Source organism: Manis pentadactyla, chromosome 1 (genome assembly GCF_030020395.1).
Source record: "Manis pentadactyla isolate mManPen7 chromosome 1, mManPen7.hap1, whole genome shotgun sequence".
Classification (NCBI taxonomy): domain Eukaryota; kingdom Metazoa; phylum Chordata; class Mammalia; order Pholidota; family Manidae; genus Manis; species Manis pentadactyla.
The window spans coordinates 72,124,739-72,147,388 of NC_080019.1; the positions used below are offsets into that span (position 1 = coordinate 72,124,739).

The 22,650-nt window shown below is 38.6% G+C and overlaps 1 protein-coding gene across 1 annotated transcript in view; it reads left to right on the forward strand.

The window, feature by feature from the left end:
- Positions 1-22,147, forward strand: part of DNAJC13 (DnaJ heat shock protein family (Hsp40) member C13) — a 149,837-nt gene extending 127,690 nt beyond the window's left edge. Inside the window, exons 46-56 of the mRNA XM_036877277.2 lie at positions 576-675; positions 5,383-5,457; positions 5,678-5,790; positions 7,402-7,571; positions 7,738-7,780; positions 8,176-8,349; positions 10,539-10,718; positions 10,989-11,129; positions 12,834-12,977; positions 15,298-15,397; positions 21,277-22,147. Coding sequence (XP_036733172.2) covers positions 576-675; positions 5,383-5,457; positions 5,678-5,790; positions 7,402-7,571; positions 7,738-7,780; positions 8,176-8,349; positions 10,539-10,718; positions 10,989-11,129; positions 12,834-12,977; positions 15,298-15,397; positions 21,277-21,383 — 1,347 coding nt within the window. The 3' untranslated portion in view covers positions 21,384-22,147. The remainder of the gene's footprint in view (positions 1-575; positions 676-5,382; positions 5,458-5,677; positions 5,791-7,401; positions 7,572-7,737; positions 7,781-8,175; positions 8,350-10,538; positions 10,719-10,988; positions 11,130-12,833; positions 12,978-15,297; positions 15,398-21,276) is intronic.
- Positions 22,148-22,650: the final 503 nt, after the last annotated feature.

Genomic DNA, 22,650 nt, shown 5'->3' on the forward strand with positions numbered 1-22,650 from the left:
TGACATCAATCTTCAGATGTATGCTATAAAAGTTAGAATTTGGAAGTCATCTTCTTTGAAAGAAAAATACCTGTTTCTTCGTAGTGGAAAAATAGACTTCAGTACGTTATACAGGACATGGAAGACATTCACTTTCTTCTTCTCAAAGTAAAGTGGAAGTCTGAGTAGCGAGTATCATTATCTTCATAGCTCCCCTCCCCTCTCCAAATTCTGTGGTTCACAGTACCACGGTGTGCCCCCAACAAACTGGAGTAGGATTGAAGACTTCTTATAAGCCTCAAGATTGTGAATTGGTGCTAAAATATTTGTTAGATCACTACATTTAGTTCTTCTAAATTAATAGGAAACTAATATATATAATACATGAGCATTAACACTTATTATTTCTCAAAAGGTCAAAGTAATAAAGCTAGCCTTTTAAAATTAAACTCACCTTTAAAAATTAAATATTTTGTTCTCCAAACATTTTTCTCACTTTTGTGAAGCCTTATGTTTATTTAGGTCTAATTTGACTTAATTTGATTTAGGCCTAAAATTATTTCCACACTTTTAATACCCTATTGATTAATTTTCAGGTTGTGAATATAGTGACTTCTAACCAAGATTGTGTCAACAATATTGCTGAATCGATGGTTTTGTCTAATTTATTGGCTCTTCTGCATTCGTTGCCATCAAGTATGTATATTCATGAAATCAAGTATGCATACGATTTTTGGGAAGCACAGCCTGGCGGACCCATAGAGGGGAGCAGTTCGCATAGATGATACAATACCTCTGACATAAAGTTACTCATATTTAGTTCTGGAATAGTTTGAGTGTTATTCTTCCTATTAGTCTTCATAATCATATTTTATACAACTTAATTAAACTTATATTTCCATGTCAAAAGTGGAAAGTTGGAGGTGAGAGAGATCCAAAGCAAAGGCAAGTAACCTAGGGTTTTCAGTTTGCTGAGTATAATCTATTTGTGAGTAATTGAGAATTGACTAATATTCCATGGTTTATAAGAAAAACATAATTGGTCTTAGAAAAAAATGCTTAAGATAAAAATTCGCTTAGAGTTCAGTCGTCCATTATTTATCCTTTATTGATTCAATGCTGATAGAATGAGAGACTATTACCATCAATATGAAATTAATTTAAAAATATATGCCAGCAAGATTTCTTGAATCCAGCCTGCACTGATATAGGCTCCTTATAAACTGTATAGTTGTCTAACAGTAATAGTGTGTAGTTGTGCTAGAATCAACCTTGAGATTTCAAAGGCAGTTATAACTCCCAACTTCACTGCTAACTGTAAGAATACATTGGTCAATTGGTTTTGCCAACCCCTTGGAAGATATGTTAATCTTGGCTTCATACCTGTTCACCTCCTTGAGAGCAGGAATTTGTTTCATTCATTAATGCCCTAGTGCCTTGCACGTGTTAGGTGCTTCTTTTATGTTCAGTCAATTGAGTGAAGTTGAATATCCATTGAATAATTTTGTTTTCTTTAATAAGTGACATATTTGAAATGGCTCTCTAAAATGACCACTTTGGAAAGTTGTTGCAGATTATCTTTATCATACCTACCACCTTAATTGGTTTTTCTTTTTTCCTATTGTTTTATTCTTCTCTGTTTATTTCTGCTCTGATCTTTATTATGTCCTTCCTTCTACTAACTTCGAGTTTCATTTGTTCTTCTTTTTCTAGTTTCTTAAGTTGTGAGATTAGACTATTTATTTGGGATTGTTATTGTTTCTTGAGGTTGGGCTGTATTGCTTTTACTTCCCTCTTGCATCCCCAAAATTTGAACTGTTGTATTTTCATTTTCATTTCTGTCCATGCATTGCTTCATTTCTACTTTGATTTATTCATTGATCCATTGATTATTTAGAAGCCTGTTGTTTAGCCTCCATGTGTTTATGGGTTTTTTGTTTTCCTTGTGTAGTTTATTTCTAGTTTCATACCACTGTGGTCTAAGAAGCTGCTTGATAGAATTTCAGTCTTTTTCAACTTATTGAGGTTCTTTTTGTTGCCTAGTGTGTTGTATCATCTATTCTGAAGAACGATCCATGTACCCTTGAGAAAAATATGTATCCTGCTGCTTTTGGGTGGAATGTTCTTTAGATTCCAGTTAAGTCCATCTGATCTCATGTGTTGTTCAGTGCCTCTGTGTCCTTATTTATTTTCTGTCTGGATAATCTGTCCATTCATGTAAGTGGTGTATTAAAGTCACATAATGTGATTGAGTTGCAGTCTTTTTCTCCTTTTAGATCTGTTAGCATTTGTTTTACATATTTAAGTGCTCCTATGTTGGATGCATAGATATTTGTAATTGTTACATCCATCCTCTTGCTGGCCTGACCCCTTTATCATTATGTAATGCCCTTCTTCATCTCTTTACTTCCTTTTTTTTTGCAATCTATTTCATCTGTTATGAATATTGCTACTCCTGCTTTTTTCTCCCTATTATTTGCATGGAATATCTTTTTCCATCACTTCACTTTTAGTCTGTGTATGTATGTCTTTGGGTCTGAAATGAGCCTCTTGTAGGCAGCATACAGATGGGTTTTATTTCTTTATCCATTCCCCTGCCACTCTGTGTCTTTTGATTGGTGCATTCAGTCCATTTCCTTTAAGGTAGTTATTAATAGGTTTGTACTTACTGCCTTTTTACTAATTGTTTCCTGGGTGTTTTTGTAGTTTTCTGTTCCTTTCTTCCTTGTTTATACTCATTTTTTTGTTATTTGATAGTTTTCTTTGCTGTTGTGATTGGATTTCCTTTTAGCAGTTTTTTGTGTATCTATTATAGGCTTTAGGTTTGTGGTTACCATGAGGTTCATTGATATTTGCCTTAATATATAATGGTCTAATTTGATAGTTGCTCTGTTTTAAATGCAATCTAAAAGTACTCCTTTTTTATTCTTCCTCCTCCATTCTTTATGTATTAGATGTCATAATCTGCATTTTTTCTATATCCCTTGACTGGTTTTGTGTATAGTTGGTTTTATTATTGTTGTAATTTCAAACTAGCTAGGTAAGTAACTTGTCTGCTGCCATTACTGTGTGTTTACTTTCACTGGAGAAAACTATTTAGGCTCAAGAACATTTGTATCTATAGAAGTCCCTTTAACAAATCCTGTAATGCAGTTTTAGTGGTTGTAAATTCCTTCAGCTTTTGTTTATCTGGGAAATTTTTAATCTCTCCTTCAAATTTGAATGATAATCTTTCTGGGTAAGGGATTCTTGGTTGAAGGTCCTTTTCTTTCATTACATTAAATATTTCATGCGACTCCCTTCTGGCCTGTAAAGTTTCTGCTGAGAAGTGGGCTGATAGCCAGAAAGGATTTCCATTATAAAAAATTTCTTGCCTCTCTCTAGATGCTTTCAATACCTTCTTTTTATACTTAATCTTTATCATTTTAATTATTATGTGCCTTGCTGTTGTCTTCCTGGAATTTCTTTTGTTAGGGACTATCTACATTTCCAGGACCTGTGTGTCTATTTCATTCTTCAGATTTGGGAGATTTTCAGCAATTATTGCAGCAAAAATTATTTCTCTCTCTCTCTCTCTCTCTCTCTCTGTCTCTCTGTCTTCTCCTTCTGGTACCCCTATTATACGGATGTTGTTCCATTTGGAATTGTCATACAGCTCTCTTAGCATCCTCTCATTTCTAGAGATTGTTTTCTCTCTCTTTTCCTCAGCTTTGTTCTGTACCTGTTCTCTAATTTCCATCTCATTGTCTTCTCTAGTTGCAACAGCCTATTACTCATTCCCCCTGTTGTATTTTTCATTTCAGATGCTGTATTTTCAGCAATGAGTGGCTCTTTTTCAGCTCTTCTTTCACTTTGTTGAAGTCCTCTCTGAGATCATCAGTACTTTTCTGCAGATCAGTTAGCACATTTCTAACTGTTACTTTGAAGTCTTTATCCAGAAATTGGAGATCTCCATTTCATTTAGCCATCTTTCTGGTGTCTTATCCTGTAGTTTTGTTTGGAACATATTCTTCTGCTTCCTCATTTTGTCAGGTTTCTGTGTTTTTTCCTTTGTATTAGATCCACTATGCCTCCTGTCTAGAGAGTAATGGCTTTATGAGGGTGGTGTCCTGTGTTGACCAAAAGCTCAAGACTCTTTACTCACCAGTGCCTGGTTCTCCTTTGTGGAGGAGCTCCACTTGCTATCGGTGGGCTGTGGGTGGGGCTGCCTTTCTGCTTGTCTGCCAACAGTGGCTGTTCTCTGTCAGCAGAGGCCCTTTATGAGCACTGTAGCAGGCTCTTCTGCTGGGACTCTTGTGGTCGGGGCTGCCTTTCTTCCTGTCTGCTGACTATGGCTTATCTCGGTCCACTGTGGGTGGCAGCTTGTACTGGGATTGTTGTCTTTTTGTTGGTTTTCAGTAGCTTTGCAAGGCTTCAAACAATGAGAAATTAAACTGACTGATGTTTATAGTAGTTGTAGTTTGAAAGTGTAATTTTATACTTACATCTGATTTATATAGTCCAGTCTATTTTAATCTTACAGTCAAAAATAGCTGGCATCTAGATATCTCACACTACTTCTGCTGTTGTTTATATTTTAGACTAAATTATCTATCTTCCACTGTTTGCTAAAGGACATTAAATATATACAGTTTTTAACCTTCCTCTGACCCCTCCAAAGACTTGTTTTCTTTTGAAACTATGTTTAGAGCAGTGGTGGGTTTTCAAATAGAGTATAGTTGCTTCTCTTAGGACTATCCTATTGAATATTTGTTCTCATGCGTGTTAACTTAGTCAAGCGCAGCTACCAACCTTTGTTGGTAGTTGATTTCGTTTCAGTCTAATGCTTGGCAGCCTCCACCTCTTTGTCAACTCTTTACTACTTTGGACCGCTGTCTGTCATTGTCATTTAACTGTAGAAGAGTAAAACCCAGTAGCCCAGGATACTTTGTGCCAAGGGATGAGAGGTGCATAGATCATGTCAAAAGTATGCTGTTATGTCTTAGATTGGAACAGTGTCTTGCAACTGCTACTTCACTCATTTCTCTAAGATAGCACCATGCAAAAATCTTAGGCCTAATCAGATTGTCTGCAGGGTGTCAGGAGGTGAGAAGATAATGTTTGTGCAGTGAACAATAAGGCAGAAGACAGTACGATGTACTAGCTACCAGTGTAGACATTGGATTAGACCTCTGTACAAAACCCAGCTAAACCACTATAGCTGTGAAACTGAACTGGTGAAATCGAGCCTCAACTTCCTCATTCATAGCAAGGCCTTGATAATACCTACCGTGCTGGTTATTTGAAAATTTAAGTATGATACTCTGTGTAAAACACATAGCTCAGTGCCGGGCACAGAGTTGATACCCAGAAAATGTTAGCTAATGTGATGTTATATTTCTTGAAATGTTTTTTACTCTGCAGGCCGTCAGCTTGTTTTGGAAACTCTTTATGCTTTGACATCAAGTACAAAAATAATCAAAGAAGCAATGGCAAAAGGTAGTGTACAGAATGCTTTCTCATCCAGTCATGCTTAGTAATAATCTTGTTTTGAGCTTCTTTGTACTGTCTGATAAACTAGAAGAATGCTTTTGGATGGGTTATAGTTTTTAAAAAAAGCAGACTGCACTGAGTTGAAATAAATTTGAAAATGAATGTTCCTGATCTGAGCAGTCATATTCTTTATAATATAAACACCAATTCTTTTTTTCTTTCGTAGGAGCTTTGATTTATTTATTAGATATGTTCTGCAATTCGACACATCCACAGGTTCGAGCCCAAACAGCAGAACTTTTTGCTAAAATGACAGCAGATAAACTAATAGGTCCAAAGGTGAGCACAAAATAAGTTTTTAGAAAGAAGCTAATTAATAAAGCTGCCACTTTGGTACTGTTTTCATAAAGTTTACCAAAGTTTGAGATGAGGAGGATAAAGAAATGATTTGATGTGGAAGTTGGAAAATTGACATACTTGAAATTGTTCCTATATATTACTAGTTAGAGAAAAATTATATTTGGGGAAGCCTGGAAGAGTCTTAAGAGAATGTTTAATTATGGTGATAAACTGTTCCTCTCCCTTGAGGAAAGAACAAACGTGTATAAACAGGTTATGCCAGAAGACAGGTTAGATTAGACTTGCAAACTGTGAGGATCAGCCTATGGAAGTAGCTGCTGAAGGAGGTGATGATTCCATGTCCCTATACGTTTCATGTGTTTGCCCTTGAGAAATAAGGCCATGCAGGCAGGTATGACAGCACCTCGGCCTCCTCAGTCTGCGGGTGGATCTTTCATTCAGATTCTAGTGATAATCAGATTATCTCTGGAATCATGGTCTAGTTGGTAGGGCAAGAACCTTTCAAACAGTACTTCTAAGTGGAATTCTCCCCTGACACAGGTGTACTCAAAGCCTCCATTTCCTGCTAAGTCAGTTTCACAGGTAGTGTTCACTGAAACATTGTGCCAGACCACTAAGCAGCACCTCGGAGACGTGGGGGCACTGTGAAATACAGGCCTCTGAGCCCCCACTTCCAGAGTCTGATTTTACATCAGTAAGAGAAGCTGTATTCTGTTGTATTTTTCTTGCTTGATCTCTATCTAGGTATTTAAAATCTGTCAGAGGACCTTAAACAGTTTTACTTTGGGAAAAAAGTTAACAGTCTGTTGTTAGCAGGGTTGATGAGATGAGGGAGGAATTGCATTTGGGTACCTACAGAAAAAGTCCATAAAAGTATAAATATTGTATATTTAATATTGAGTTTTCTTAAAGTAGATTTGGGGTGGCACATAATTATAATTAATTTCCAATATTACATCTTTTAAGTCAAGTTTCAGATATTTGAAATAAATATGTACTGGAATTGACTTTGAGCTCTTTATTAGTTTTTTGACCTTGGAGATACATGAGGGTCAAATTTAATCAAGTTAATATATTTAATTTACCTATTTTTTCTGTGTAGGAAAAGTAGAAGTATCAGCTCCTTAATTGAATGATGTGTAGCAAGAGATTCTAGAACTAGGATCAGTAGACTTTTTTTTTCCCTTTCTGGTAACAGCTTTATTGAAGCATAATTGACACACCATACAATTCATATATACAAAGCATACAAGTCAATAGTTTTATCATATTCACAGATCGGATAAGCACAATCAATTTTAGAACATTTTCATCAACCCAAGGAAAGAAAACATTCCCTTTAGTGGTCACTTTCCCATCCCCCTCCTCCCAGCACCTGGGCACCATTAACTTACTTTCTGTTTCTATAGTAACTTTTGCATAAACCAAGGTTTATCTCTTCTACTATTCTAGAGCTCTTAAATAGTAGTTAGAGCCCACTGATGCCATAACACAAATTATAGCAATATTCTTTCATAGAGAAATGCAGCAAACCAAATATTGAGATGTTTCCAAAAGGTTTTTTTCTCTTTCTCAAACCTCCTCATGTAGGTTAGAATTATATTAATAAAATTTCTACCAAGCGTTTTCATGGATGCCATGAGAGACAACCCTGAAGCTGCTGTGCATATTTTTGAAGGAACTCATGAAAACCCTGAGTTAATTTGGAATGATGGTTCCAGAGATAAAGTGTCCACAACAGTCAGAGAAATGATGCTAGAGTAAGTAAAAACGCACGCAGTAAATAGCCTTTAGGTCACATCACTATGAAGGGCAAAGATTTCCCATTTTGTCTCAGCTTTCTAAGATTTATTCTAAAGGTTAATAATGAAAGTGTGTTTTGTGACTGAAGTTTGATATTCCCTCCTCCCCCTTTTTTTCCCCAAGGCACTTTAAAAATCAGCGAGACAACCCTGATGTAAACTGGAAGGTAACATATACTTTTATTCAGAGGAAGGAATTTTACCTTTCACTGTAGGTTTTGTTGATTTGTTGCCCTTTTTAAAAAAATTCTTTCTGGGTCCGTTTATTGCCAACCTATTGGATACGTTGTCATTAAGATGCTTAGGTATTCCCCTGGAAAATGGGTTTTAAACATGAAACTAAGTATTCTCACTTTTGAAATAATTAACTAATCAAAACCTCTTGAATGCATCTTTTCTGAACTTTATTAAAAGAAATAAAACTCACAGTAACTATGATTATACGAATGACTGTTGAAGGACTAGTTAATTTCATAAGCATTTCTGTGATAGGGTTTGCATTTCTTCATGTACAACTGATGATTACTAAATGACTTGACTATGGTTCTTTCTCTGTGTCAAGTTACCTGAAGATTTTGCTGTGGTGTTTGGAGAAGCAGAAGGTGAACTTGCTGTTGGAGGAGTTTTCTTGAGAATCTTTATTGCACAACCAACGTGGGTCCTAAGGAAGCCCAGAGAATTTCTTACTGCACTGTTAGAAAAATTAACTGGGCTGCTGGAGAAGAACAATCCTCATGTAAGCTTCAGCCATCAGCAAACATTTCAAATTGTTTGCTAAATATAGTGATAGTGTTTCTGTTAAAATACCATCGTTATTGCCTGTGCATTAAGAATTGGCTACCTCTTTGAGTGACAGCGACATTTAAATTCAGATATGCCCATTTGCCCTTTTTTTTTTTTGCTATGTTCAAAAGTGAAAACTATAGTAAAATGGTTGTGTCTGAACCAAAGTTCAAGATAATACTGAGAGGATGTGATTTCTAATGATTAGAAGGTTTCTGCCACTCCATTTCCAATGATTGTATAATTTTAAGGAAAAATCAAGTGTTCAGTGTGTCCCTGGAAGTGTGTCCTGCTAGAGCTTGTTCTTTACTCAGCTTTCCTTACATGGCAGGGATGACTCTAGTTCAAAAAATTGACAGGGAAGTAGCAAAGACATGGGTGCGTCCTGTACCCATGCTTGGCGCCAAAGATACCAGGAAAGCAGGAGTGAGAAGTTAGACTTGATCTTGATTTGGTGAGTCAGAAACCTTGACAGTATATAAGGTTTTCTTATTTGAACCTTTAGATTGAAAATAATTGAAGTACGTGATTGTTGCTGAATTAACCGGGCTGGCTATAGTGTGAGGTGATGAAGAGCCCAGGGGTGTGGTTAGGTAGTCCTGGACCCTGACCAGCTCCACCACTAAGAGCACTGTGACTTGGGGCACTACCTCATGACTCTCTCAGTTGCCTCATTTATAGAATGGTCACAGCACCTGCCCTGAAGGCTGAGGTTAACATGAGTTTTGATATATGTGGAGTACTTAGCATAATGTCTGACACCTGTTGAGTACTTTGAACTTCATTAATTACTATCATTAGCTTAGCAAAACTTCTAAAAAATTTTAGTATGCCAGATATTTACTATGTCTTTTTGCACAGTCATGGTTTCTCTTTACCAAGATTTTTACTGCTTACATAGTTTGCTTACAAAATGAAATCCTCAAAAAGCATAAACTTAGAAAGGGGAGGACACATAACATTTTCCTCCTGTGTCACCTTTGTTTATGGGCAAATCCCAATTTCCATGTGCATTTAAGTTGTATCATGTTATGGGTACACAGTTGACCCTTGAAGAATGTGGGGACTAGGGGCACTGACCCCTAAGCAGTGGTAAATCCACATATAACTTTTGATTCCCCAAAACATGAGTACTAATAAATAACCTACTATATGTAAAATGGGTCAGTGAACTTCAGATGCACTGAAGAGTAGAAAAGTAAAAAAGAAATGGGAGGGCTGTAGGGTTCAGCAGAGAAAAGAGCCGGCGAAGGGCAAATGAGCTGCTCTGCTGGTCCCTGCCAGCATTGGCCCCGGCCTGCAGGGGGATCAGACTTGGCCTGAAGGGCTGCACTCCAGAGGGGCACAGCTTTCCCGCCTCCTTTCTCTGTGTGCCCTGACCCAGGCCTCAGCATCTGCTCCTCGAAGATGTGGCATTTGTCACCCATCCAGCTGGCAGTTGGTCAGCTCAGCTGGTCGGAGTGTGGGGCTGATGACATTGGGGTCGGGGGTTCAGGGGTTGTATGCACCGTTCCTTAAAAAATGTTTAATTTTCCATTTCTGTCCACCGCATCACCCACGGAATCCAGTGCCCTTATATCCAATTACAGGAACTGTGTATTTATGGGGAAAATTCTGCCTATAAGTGGACCTGGGCAGTTCAAACCTGTGTTGTTAAAGAATCAACTGTGCATATCTGCATATAATGGTACAAGTTATAGGTGTTTGCAATCTATTATCAATAGAAAATGAAGTATGGCAGCCAGACATGTTAGATAGTGGGCTTTTTTATTGGAACTGGGAAAAGCATTTCACCAGTTATGAATTCTCCTGAGTTATTGATGGTCTCTGCTACTGACATTTCTAAAACATTATCTAAAAATTTCTAGTTATATCTTCTGGGAGATGATCTCTTAAATCTACAATAGAAATGAGATGTGGCTTAGCCTAGTGAAAGGCTGCTTAGTTTAAGATAATCACATTCTTAAAGGCCTTTGAATTCATGCCTTTCATCAAGAAAGGGAAGTTTATTGTTAGGATTTGTGAATCAATTGTCAGGTATTAGCCCTTAAAACTTGTGGACCTCTGGTTTTGAACACCAAATAATTGCCAAGGATGTTTAGGGCTTTGTCAATATTTTATAGTTTGTTTTATACCCTCCAGGGAGAAACTCTGGAAACTTTGACAATGGCAACAGTATGTCTCTTCAGTGCACAACCTCAGCTGGCTGATCAGGTCCCACCATTAGGACATCTTCCCAAAGTTATCCAAGCGATGAATCACAGGAACAATGCCATTCCTAAGAGTGCCATTCGTGTTATCCACGCTCTGTCTGAAAATGAGGTATTGATGAATGCATTTGGTAGCTTATAGCTCTAGAATTTATCCTCCCTTTTTCTGACTAATGTACATTGCAGTATAAATCCTTTTTCCTACCAGTACCTTCCTGCATATAAACTGATGGTGATAAAATTAATAGGAGACTAAATTTGACTCAGCTTCATTATTAAACATGAACTGAATGTAGGTTTTTCACATACTTTATTACTGTCTTTACTGTGCTATATAAAATATTACTACTCTACAAGTAACCTTCTCTTTTTGGACACTTAGCTGTGTGTTCGAGCCATGGCATCTTTAGAGACCATTGGCCCACTGATGAATGGAATGAAAAAGCGACCTGATACTGTTGGTCTAGCCTGTGAAGCAATTAATCGAATGTTTCAGAAGGAGCAGAGTGAATTAGTAGCACAAGTAAGTGACTTTCTAGATTCAGCACTGTTTTAGGAAAGCAAACATGCCAGAAAAACAGATTTTCACTTACTTATCAGTGACTTGTTACCCTGACGTAGGTGTGGTAGAGAAGTATCTTATTTTGTGCATGCACTATTTTATATTTTATACATACATGCAAGCACATGTGTATATACACACACACAGAAAGGTGGACCAGCCTGCCAGAAATTTGACCAAGTTCAAGTTACTTTTGTAGTGCTTATATTTTAAATTTTGGTTATCTACTAAGCATTTATCCTTAGGCTGCTTTGTAAAATTTTCTTTATCCTCTTTGGAAAGATTCCTTCTGTTTATTCATTCTTTTGTTTCTCAAGTCATGTTTTAAGAAACATGCCAAGATTATTCTGTGTTTTTCAAAGAGACTACCAACCTAATGAAAATAGGACTTGGTGGGTACTCATGTTGAATAGACATTGAAGGAACAAAACCATACAGTAAGTTTTTTTTTTTTTTATATCATTAATCTACAATTACATGAGGAACATTATGTTTACTAGGCTCCCCGCATCACCAAGTCCCCCCCACATACCCCATTACATTCACTGTCCATCAGTGTAGTAAGATGCTATACAGTCACTACTTGTCTTCTCTGTGTTGCACATCCCTCCCCGTGCCTCCCCCCACATACAGTAAATTTTAAAACTGTTTCAGAAGTGATCTTTGTAGAATATAACTCTTACTATAACTGGGTCACTCTTCATAAAAGCCTTCAGTGGTTTCCCGTTACCTGGTAGATGACAAAGTAACACCTGGTATCCTCAGCCTTAATACAAGGCCCTGCCTCTTTATATCTGGCCCTCCCTCTCATATCTCCTCCCCCCACTCACCACCCATCCCTCATTTATGCAGGTTAGAAGTACTGAGTACATCTCAAGTAGATAATTGGTGCTTTGAGGTTCAAAATTTTAATAGGCTTGGGCAGGAGCGTCGTATTGGAAGGAACATGAGCCAGTACTACCACTTGATGGCCCTGTGACCACAGGCCTGGTACATAACTGTGCTCAGATTCCTCATCTGTCAAATAAGTGATGACTACCCCCAGGGTTGTTACTAGAACAGTATCTATAAAAAGAGGTACATCACTAAATGTTAAGTTACTTCCATTTTTTCCCTTTGAGTTTCAGAGTGGGTAGTGAAAAACTTGTGATATCAGTGTATTAATTTAGCTTTTATTAGGCTGATAGGAGATGAATGGTGAATGCAAATATTGATGTTTTAAGAAAATACGAAAAAAATATTAAGGCATCTCAGATATTGTTCCTGTTAGCAAGGTGTTATTAAAGGAAGCAGCCCAGTAGAGAGGCTAAAACTCAGTCTCTGCCCTTTGGCCCAGTTGCACACTCCGTCGCTGCCCGTGACTGCCTTCGTGCTTCACTCTTCATGCATCGATTTTTTTTTTCCACCAGTAATATTAATAGCACCCACAGCATTGGGCGTTTGGAGGATTAAATAAAATAATCGATGTTTAGCATTTAGAACACTTGATGGCATGGAATAAAATCTCATTATCATTATACTTTAAAAAAAACCTCTGCATCTGGCATTAAAATAAAGCAGGTTTTCCTCTTCCAAGTTTGGTCCTGGGGGTGAATTTATTTCTTCAGTGGATGGTTTACACTTTTTTCCCCAGCATATTTGTATATGCTTAATATTTTCTTCTAGGCCCTGAAAGCAGATTTGGTCCCATACCTCTTAAAATTGCTTGAGGGCATTGGCCTTGAAAATCTGGACAGCCCATCAGCCACTAAGGCTCAGATAGTTAAAGCACTCAAAGTGATGACTCGCAGCCTGCAGCATGGAGAACAGGTGAGTCTGTGCAGATGTAGCTTTGATCTGCTGATTACAACAAGGTGTTCTCCAAGCCAGGGGTCTTGGTCATGGGTGATCCCACGCCTCTGCTCAGGTTCCACCTACAGGTGTGGTACTATTGGCTCTGCTGGAGCACATCCAAAGACCACAGATGGACTTGTACAGCTGCCTTGTAACAGTGAAACACGCAAACCATGTACTCAGAGAGTCACTCAGGAGGATTCTTTCTCTTGATGGTGATAGCATGTTGTACATTTCAGGAAAAAAAAGTTCTTCAGCATAGAAGAATATTGAGCATTTAGTGCTGATTAAAATTAACTTCTAGTTCTAGAGTTATTGTTGGATAAAATAACCACATCCAGTAACCATCCCATAATGTCAATTTAGGACATCATTTTAGTTTCATCTCCTTTCTATATAAGCAGTTACAAAGGATTAGTGTCCTTTTTGTTGTAACTTAGGTATGTATGAATGTGTCTGAGCTGTGTGCATGTCCTGATGTCCAGCTGGTTCAGTGATTTAATTTTCCTCTGGTTTCATTATTGTTGCTTCTGAGGAATTTCTCTTCAGTGTTACTGTATAGCCCTGTCTACTAATGCTGTCTTTTAAAATTGAGGTGAAATTTTCACAACATAAAATTACCAATTTTAAAGTGGGCTCTTAATTGTTATTTAGTACATTAACAATGTTGTATAACCACCACCTTATCTAGTTCCAAAACATTTTCATCGCCCCCAAGGGAAACTGTGCCCAGGAAGCAATTACTATATACCATTTCTTCCTCCCTGCAGCCTCTGGTAGCCACTGCTTCATTTGCTGTGAATTAACTTATTTTGGATATTTCATATCAGTGGAATCAAGCAATATGTGATCTTTTGTTTCTGGCTTCTGTCACTTGGCAAATTTTTGAGGTTCATCTCTTCTGTTAAAACATAAATCAATGCTTCATTCCTTTTTAAGGCTGAATAATATTCCATTGTAGATGTGTACAACAATTTGTTAATCCATTCACTTGTTAACGGATAACAGTTTGGATTGTTACTGTCTAAGAATGTTCTTTTATAGGTTTAAATTGACTTAAAGCTTTAATGATTTCATTGTGTTTGTGTGTTTCAACTAAAACATTTTCTTATTCCATTGTCCATTCTATCCATACCATCATTGGAGAAGAGCTGCAGCGTGTATTGCTGCAGTCGTTACCTATATGTTTAATGAAGTATTTTGGCAGGTGGGCGGGGGTGTTTGCCTGTGGGTGTACTGCACGCCAAACAGACGCTCCTGTGTACTACATGCAGGCACTTGTCCACGCCTCGACCTGCCTTGGGATTCCTGTTGATGAAATTAGCAAACTCACTTGACACCTACCTTCCACTCCCAAGGGGGAGGGAAGAGGTAATGGTAGTATCCAAAATAGGAACTCTTCTACCATCTTCACAACCAGTCACGTCACTAGTGCTTCTTCCCAAGGTTGGGTCAGGGAGTGTCTTGGATTCACGTGGCCCTCGTGTATTTCTCCACTTTAATGCTTACCACTAAGTGATCTGGCCCTCTCTGTCTCCCCTACTAGGTTGATTGTAAGTACTTCAGAGACAGAGACTCTCTTTCTCATCTTTGTGTCCACTGTTCTTGCCACATAGGTGCTCAATAAATATTTATATGCAGAAGATATGCTCTAAGTTGGAATTTCCTAAACTTTTTTTTCCTTTGTCACACAGAAATATGTCTTTCAAACTTAGTCCAGTGCACATTTATACTAGTTGTTGTTTATACTTGTATGAATATGTAATCACAGAAAAATAGTCGCACATTTTGTATGGGATACTCTGATGCTTTCTCTGTTTTATTAACCTGTTTTATTTTCTAAAGCATACTGATCTCAACCCTCTTAATCGATTTTATAAACTTTTGACAAGTTGCAACCCATCAACTGAAAGACTGCTTTAAGTATTAGCTTGAGTTGGCAGCATCTTCTCTCCCAGTCCCTCCCTTTGGATACCTTATGAGCCTGCACCACACTGTCAGCCAGTTGTTACCATCACAGGGAAATCTTCCCGCCCAAATCATACACAAGTCAGTAAACTGTAGGTTTAAATAATAGAGTCCAACTTTAGAGGGAAGAGTGACTTATGTACTTGGGTCTGGTTTGATGAGATGTGCCTGGTATAGAGTTTGATGAATTCTAGGTCTTGCTCCAACTTTAAATTTTTCCTAGGCTGGCTGTCTTCCTTTGTCTTGGAACTTTGCTTTTTCTCTTCAGTTCTGTCTTCCAACATGCAGTCCTTAATTTATGTTCAAAGAATTTGCTTTACTTCCCTAGGTGAATGAAATCCTGTCTCGTTCTTCAGTCTGGAGTGCCTTCAAAGATCAGAAACATGATTTGTTTATTTCTGAGTCACAAACAGCAGGATACCTCACAGGTAAAGCACATTTAATTGGTCACCCTGAGACATATGACAAAAGACACCTGAGCCTTCCTTTTGCCCTGACTAGACTGAAAAGAGCATTCAGGGTGTCTCCTTAGGCTACTAGCTTGTCCTGGAGGTGCTGCGGGCACGCAGTGGGCCTCTGGGTTCAGCCCTGGACAGCGTGTGAGTTGCTGTTGTGCTGACTGTGTGCTGACTGAGATGTGGACTCCGCTCGGTCTGGATCCACTTAATTAATGGTGCCATAGGTTATATTTGGAGCATGACGGTATTGAAATGTTTATCTTGAAACATATGAAAAGATTAAAAAGATGTCTACTCAGAAATAAGTATCAGAAACATTTTGTCAAAATAATGGCTTGAAGCTCCCAAATATTTATACTTATATGTGAAATGTTTTCTTCTGGATCTCCAGTGATTAACCTACAGTTTTACTAAATATTTAAGGTTTGCTTCCTTTCATGGGAGTAAATATGCGGGTACCTGAAAGGAAAGGATGGTTTATTGCTTAGGGATCAAAAGATAATACACCTTTGAAGTTCAGGACATTTATCCATTTGACACACTAACTGCGTAGAAATTTTAGACTACTCGTTTTCATACTGGCTTCTGTTTAAAAAGTCACATTATTTTATTACTATATGCTGAAAATGAAATATAGTCTCTGGAATAAATGTTTTCAGTTTGAAATGACCCTTAAGAATATGATGTGGTTCTTGCTGTCTTCCTGTAATGGTAGTATATGAGAAAGTCAGCCCTGCATCCTCGTCTAACCAGAGATGATGCAGATAAATTGAGAGAAAAAAATTAGTACACTGGGTACTAGTGTGATTGTGTTAATAATCCTGATTGCTCATTTGGAAGTTTATAAGTCATGAAGACTAAATCTTGAATATTCAAAAATAGGGACATCAGAGAAAGTTTTGGTTGGCTTTAATTTTAGACTCTGCTTAGACTTTTTTCCTTCTCTGTGACCACTTTAACATAAATCCACTAAAGTTTATCAGCAGTTTGTAACTGCTTTGTAAGTTTGTAAACACCTGGTGCTCTGGCTGCTGGTGCTGTGTGCACATTAGGTACAGAGCATCACAGGTCTCCCTTCTGACTTTGTTGTCTCCTAGCCTGTGATTTCCATGGGGAGAAATACCTCAAATATTGTTTTAGTCTGTTCCCAGTCTTTCTTTCAAATTTGAGGTAATGCTGTAGCTGCTAAGTAAGAGTATGTTCTTATAGGCACACTAAAAACTTCACTTAGTAGACTCTTTTTCCAAAGTTTACATAACACTACATTTTTGTGGCACTACATTCATTACTTTGTGTATGAGGATATTATGACCAGAAAGTCTGCCTTATTTACTCTCAGACCAGCTGAGAGAAACTGCTTATTTAAAATTTGGCCCTGAAGAATAATAGTAAGATGTATATTATAAGCTTCCCTATAGGAAGCCTCTTCTAATTCTTTTTCTTCTTCATTGTACGTGGCACTCATTGACTTGATCGGCGGAACACAAGACTTGAGCGACTCTTTGTCGTACTAACAGGCTGTGGGCAGGAAGGTCTGTGGTTAGAATACAGAAGAGATAGGGATTTATCTTCAAAGACCTGGATTTCCTTTATAAATCTTGTGGTCCTCACCCATATCCAGATTCCCCAGTAACTCTAGAAAAATGGACAGGAAGTAAAATGTTTCCTGTTTCTGCCTTTCCTTTTACTTGGATCCCTGGGGTGGCTTCTGAATGATGTGTGAGAATAGCTGTGATGAGCTATAGTGGCTGGAAGAAGGTTAGAGAAGAGAAAAGCTGGAATCTGCAGATTTCTTCACGTCCTTTGGGACGCTGAAGAGGCAGCAGGTTCTCTACAAAGCTGCTGGAGGGGATAGTCGTATAGTTACCAACCTGGAAATGGCCATTCCGAAGGCGCCAGCTGACACGTCCACAGGAGACAGTCTGGACTGGCTCTGAGCTGTGTGGTCCCTGGAAGTGTCCAGTTGTTAGCACATCGTTAATCTGGGTTGTTCTTTTGTTGAGATATTAGTTGTTTGAGAAGATTTTCCCATCAGCTCTAGTTGGTTCTGTTTGGAAGGACTAGCTCCGTTTAAAGGATTAAAGTGCTAAACTTGGATTGATCTGTACTCACTGCTTGAGTTACCAATTACTATCTTTTCTTGCATTTGAGCTTTTCCATTGATGTGCGTCATGTGTTTGATAAAAGGGGTGAGTACCTCTAATAATGGTAAAATCCCATTATGGGAACTTCATGGAATCGATTATTATATAATCTTATGTTAAATTGGAATTTTAATTAATTAGGATTTATCCTATACTACCCTCAATCTTGAGAACACTCAGATTGTACCCATCTCCTCTCTAAGCAACTGCAAATGAAGTGAGGTACTGTGCCATTACAAATCACTAGCCTTTTCTTCTAAGTGATAGTTGTGGGTGAGTTTGGCAAGTACAGTTGACCCATGAACAGAGAGGGGGTTAGGGGCGCCAACCCTGCTGTGCAGTCAAAATTTCGTATATTAACTTTTGACTCCAACAAAACTTAATTACTAATATACTGCTGTTGACTGGAAGCTTTGCCAATAGCATACATACAGTCCAGTAACCCATATTTTGTATATTATATGTATTACTATATTCTTAAAAGTAAGCTAGAGAAAAGAAAACGCTTTTCCAAATTGTCGCAAATCTCAAAAAAATTTCCAACGTTTTATTGAAAAAAATATCCACATGTAAGCGTACCCTTGCAGTTCAAACCCAAGTTGTTCAAGGGCCAGCTGTTAGTGGATTTTGTTTAGAAGATGGGGAGAGAGAAAGGAGTGTTACTATTTCAAAGTAAGAATGACCAAAAATACATTTATGGTTTTCTTCTCCTCGGCTGCTAAGAAGATGTCATTCAGTTATATGTTCAGAATTGGAGGTCAAAATTAAACTGTCCTGGGCAGGATTATTTAGTGCTGGTAAATTGAGATGAGACTGCCTAGCTCCGTAGGCTCTCTAGCCTGGCATATTGTTTTATGATACACACAGTGAAAGTGCCTCAGTGGGTTTTACCTGTGATGTAGATAAGCTGCAGTTGCTCACTGACCAGGGTCACTAATGGTTACTCAGCCATTCATTAGGTTCTAGAAGAGATTGGTGCCGACAAGCTTTACTTCAGCTAGAGAATCAGTAGAGAAAGAAGGAACAGCTGGGAAAGGAAGAGAAGCAGGCCACAGTGAGCATGGTTTTAGGGGCTGGAGTTGGAGATGAAGGACTTTGAAATACATAATTCATCTAATTAGAAACATGGGGAATAGTTAGCTTGGCTCCCTAAGGTCATTAAATGGAGGGAGAGGGTACAGTTCTTGGGCCTCTTCTCCAACTTACCCTTTAGTTTTTTACAGAGTTGGCTTTTATTACCTTTTGTTACTTTTATACCCCCCGTCCAAGACTGCACTGTGAGCACTGTTAGGGAGGGTTCCCTCAGGCCAGTGTCAGTTTCCGGGAGGACACTGGTGGCTAAGGCGGGGCTTCTTTTTCTTATTCTCCTGGCTGAGAGTCTCCTGTTTGTTTTTACCGAAGCCCATGTTCCTCCACTACTTCACTGCAGCCAACTCCATTTTGTGGGATTCTTTGTTAATTTCCCATCCGGTTCCTTGTAAGTTGGACAGTATCGTGCAGGTTACCACATGCCCCATTTCTGGCAGCCCCTGCTCTTGTCCCCCACCTTTCTCTGGCAAACACAAATGCTCTGTCCCATCCTCAGGAGCAGACTGTACCTCTAGCCCCTAGAACCAGACATGTCCTCAGGAGAGGCCAGGCGTGTAGGGAGAGTATCTCAGATCTCACTAAAGAAATATCCAGGAATCAATTTGTCTTTCTTAAAGAGGCAAATGGTGGGGCTGGAATTCAGTCTCTTACAGATAATCCTGGGCCCATCATTTCACAGTTTAATTTTAGCCCAGAGGTTCCCAAACTTCCTCCATTCACAGTGCCCTTGATATTCTAGTGATTTTTTTTTCCCCGTCTACCGCTAGGCCAATAGAAATACCTAATAGTTAAGTTTATTAAGTAATTATGTCCAGACGACTTAAAAGTAGTTGTTGTATAGTGTCTAACAGATGTTGCTTCTTCTCTCAAGTTTAAAATTTCTACAGGGCCCCTGTGAATTTGTCCCGGAGTGCCTCAGCTCACAGGTGGTGAACCATAGCCTTAAGTCTGTTTTCTATGTGTAACATTCATGATTTGGTCTCGTACTATTTGTTTGATGTGAGTCAGGTGGAGCCCACCATCAGAAGTGCGCAGGAACTTTACCAACTGGAGTGTTTGGGGTTTCTTCTGAAGGGTTACACCTTGATGAGGCCTACTTGGTATCTGTCTAGTGACCCTGCTGCTGAGGTTCGCAGAGTGATAGGTTGGTGGGAGGTGATGTACCAGTGGGGCACTGTAGCTCGAGCCGCCACTTAGAGGGGTGTGTGTGTTGATCTCCTGGTCTTTTTCCTGAGCAGTCTGTGGAAGACCTGGAGCCCTGACTGGCAGAAGGCAGGAGGTGATAAATGCAGGCCCACAGGGCCCTAAAAAGGGAATGTGCTTTTTCAAAGTTTGCCAAGTTCAAGGTTCTAAGGGCCTGGATGCTCTGGTTGGCACGTTGCAACTCATGCAGACAACTGAGTTGTCTCTGTGTAACTACACAAGATGCAGAATGTCTACCCAGCAGTATAAGCCACTTCACATCCTTGATGTCAGTACTTGTAAGGTGAAAAACAAGATGAATCTGAATTATGCCCCTTTTGTCCTACATTAGTCCCTTTATGCCTCAGCCTTCATCAAACTGCTCTGCTGTCTGCATTTCCTCACAACTTCCCTTGCTGCTTACATTTCTTTTTTCCCCTCAGGTGTCTCTCCTTCCCTTCTTACTGGCAGCAGTCCCCTTCACCTCAGGAGCGGGCTTTAGATCCGCTCTGCCAGGCAGCTTGCTAACTTCTGTGTAGCTCTCTGAAGCAGGTAGAGAACCGTTTTGCTAAATGCATGCTGCTTCCACTGCCTTTTTAGTCTTTAACCCTTCAATGTTCTTCAGCTGTTTGCCTTGTTTCCTGCGATTTCAGCTCAAAGTATTGCTCAGTGTGCAGTACGATGCCACAGTGTCTCTTGCAAGGACTCTGCAGGTTTGTACAGTGTTTCTGAGTTGTAATTCTCTGCAATTTTTAAGTAAACTAGAGAGCTAAAGCCATTATGTGCTTATAAGACACACCTTGACATATGCTAGCATTTGTAGCAGTTTCCTACAGCAGAGGCCGACTCAGGGAAGACATACTGACACCTTTTCCCATAGCATTCTTATTCTGCCCTGCGACAGGCCTTCCTTTTCTTTCTCAGAGACCTTGTTCATTTGGTGTTAGTTGTCGTAATAGCATTTCTTTGCACCAAATGAAAATACGTTAACTTGAATGTTAATAGCAATGTTTATGTTGGGAATTTCATCAAGTAGGACTCATGGATAGGCTAACCAAGTGCAGAGTTTATATCCTTTTTTGCTCCCTTTTTTTCTTTTTCTTTTTCTTCTTTTTTTTTGCATTTGACATACCTATCGTTCAGTGCCCAGGATTTTTTGAAAGATGTGAGAAGAGAAAATTTTCTCTATTTCCACACTGGTGTTACCGTCCAGCATAAATTTTGAAATGATTTTTAACTTCGTCATCTAGTAAAGGCAAACCATAAAATGGGTGCTCTCTAGTTGTTTTTTAATATTTAGTGCTGCATTTAGATAATTCTAATAGATTATCAGTTACTTGTGATGGGGTGCTTGACCAGGTTCTCATACTTTTGTGAAGGTCAATGTTTTCATATGACTCTGCTCTCTGGAAGGTGTGTTTTCCTTTCTTGCAGGACCTGGAGTTGCTGGCTACCTTACCGCAGGGACATCCTCATCCGTCATGTCTAACCTGCCACCTCCTGTAGACCACGAGGCAGGTGACATTGGCTATCAGACTTGAAACATTTGTGAGAGACAATACATGCTGAAAGGCCAGTGCCCAGTCCACATTCCTCCAGCTGATACGTTGAAGCAAACTCTTACTGCCTTTCTCTGGTTTCATGACAGTGTTATTCCTTTTTCTATAAATATATTTTTATTTAGGAAAACAGTCATTGATTCTAATTATATCACGTTATAAGAAAGCACTCTCTGGATCTACCTAAGTGGGTACACAAGAATTTTTTTTCTTGATGTATGCAAGCACATTTTGTTCCTTTGTATCTGTTTACAAGACTGTGAAATCAAAAAGACAAAACTCTCTTCCTAGTTTTTATAATGTTTTTTTGGATTATCATGACTGTGGAGTTGAACTACAGTCTACAGAATTTGGGCTCAGTCACTTGTCCCTGGAAAAGGGTATTTTTCCTCTCCTGCATCAAGTCTACGTGTCTGTCGTCCTCCCACCATCGAACACTGTTAGGTTTTGTCCCTGCACCTGGTCACTGATGTCGTCTCTTCAGTCATTGACCTTCTGAGAGCTCACAGTACATGTTGGTATTGTGTAACTGGCTTTACCAAACTGAATGAAAAAGGAGCTTGTGCAAAAAAAATTTTTAAATCTAAAAACGGATGTCAAGATGTTATGTAAAGATAAGTGTAATTGTGAAATGTTCTATACATTATGAAATATATAAAGCTTTCTATATTGAATGTACATTATATAGATCATATGTGTACATAAAATTTTAAAAATAAAGGGAATTGACTGCTTTGTTAATGAGATATATTTGTTTTAATTGAATTTTTCCCTTTGAAGACCTTATGAATCTTTATTTCTAAGTAGATTTAGTAATGATAGTAAACACAGATTTTACCTCACCTTCACAACTCCCACAATTCCTCATGCAGTCAGCTACACTGATTTATCCAATCATCCCAACTCCCTCTGTTACTTCATTCACATCTAAATTTCCAGAAATGATAGCATATCATTTATTTTCCTTACAATATTCAGGAACTGGTCAGGCTGCTAATACTTTAATGTTTGTGACACATTAATTCTAGTATTTTTAAGAGGGGAGAGATTAACAGGAAGATACTTCAAATAAGACAGATCTCAGCACATGGGTCTTCTACGATCACAAGCTACAAGAAAATATAAACATGTAAAATATGTACAAACACTTCTTAAGAAATAAGGAAATACCCAAACCTCAGGTTGCCTGTGAAAGGAAGAACCAAGTTTATTCAACAGTTGATGTGTAAGAAGAGCTGAAAGGGAGACT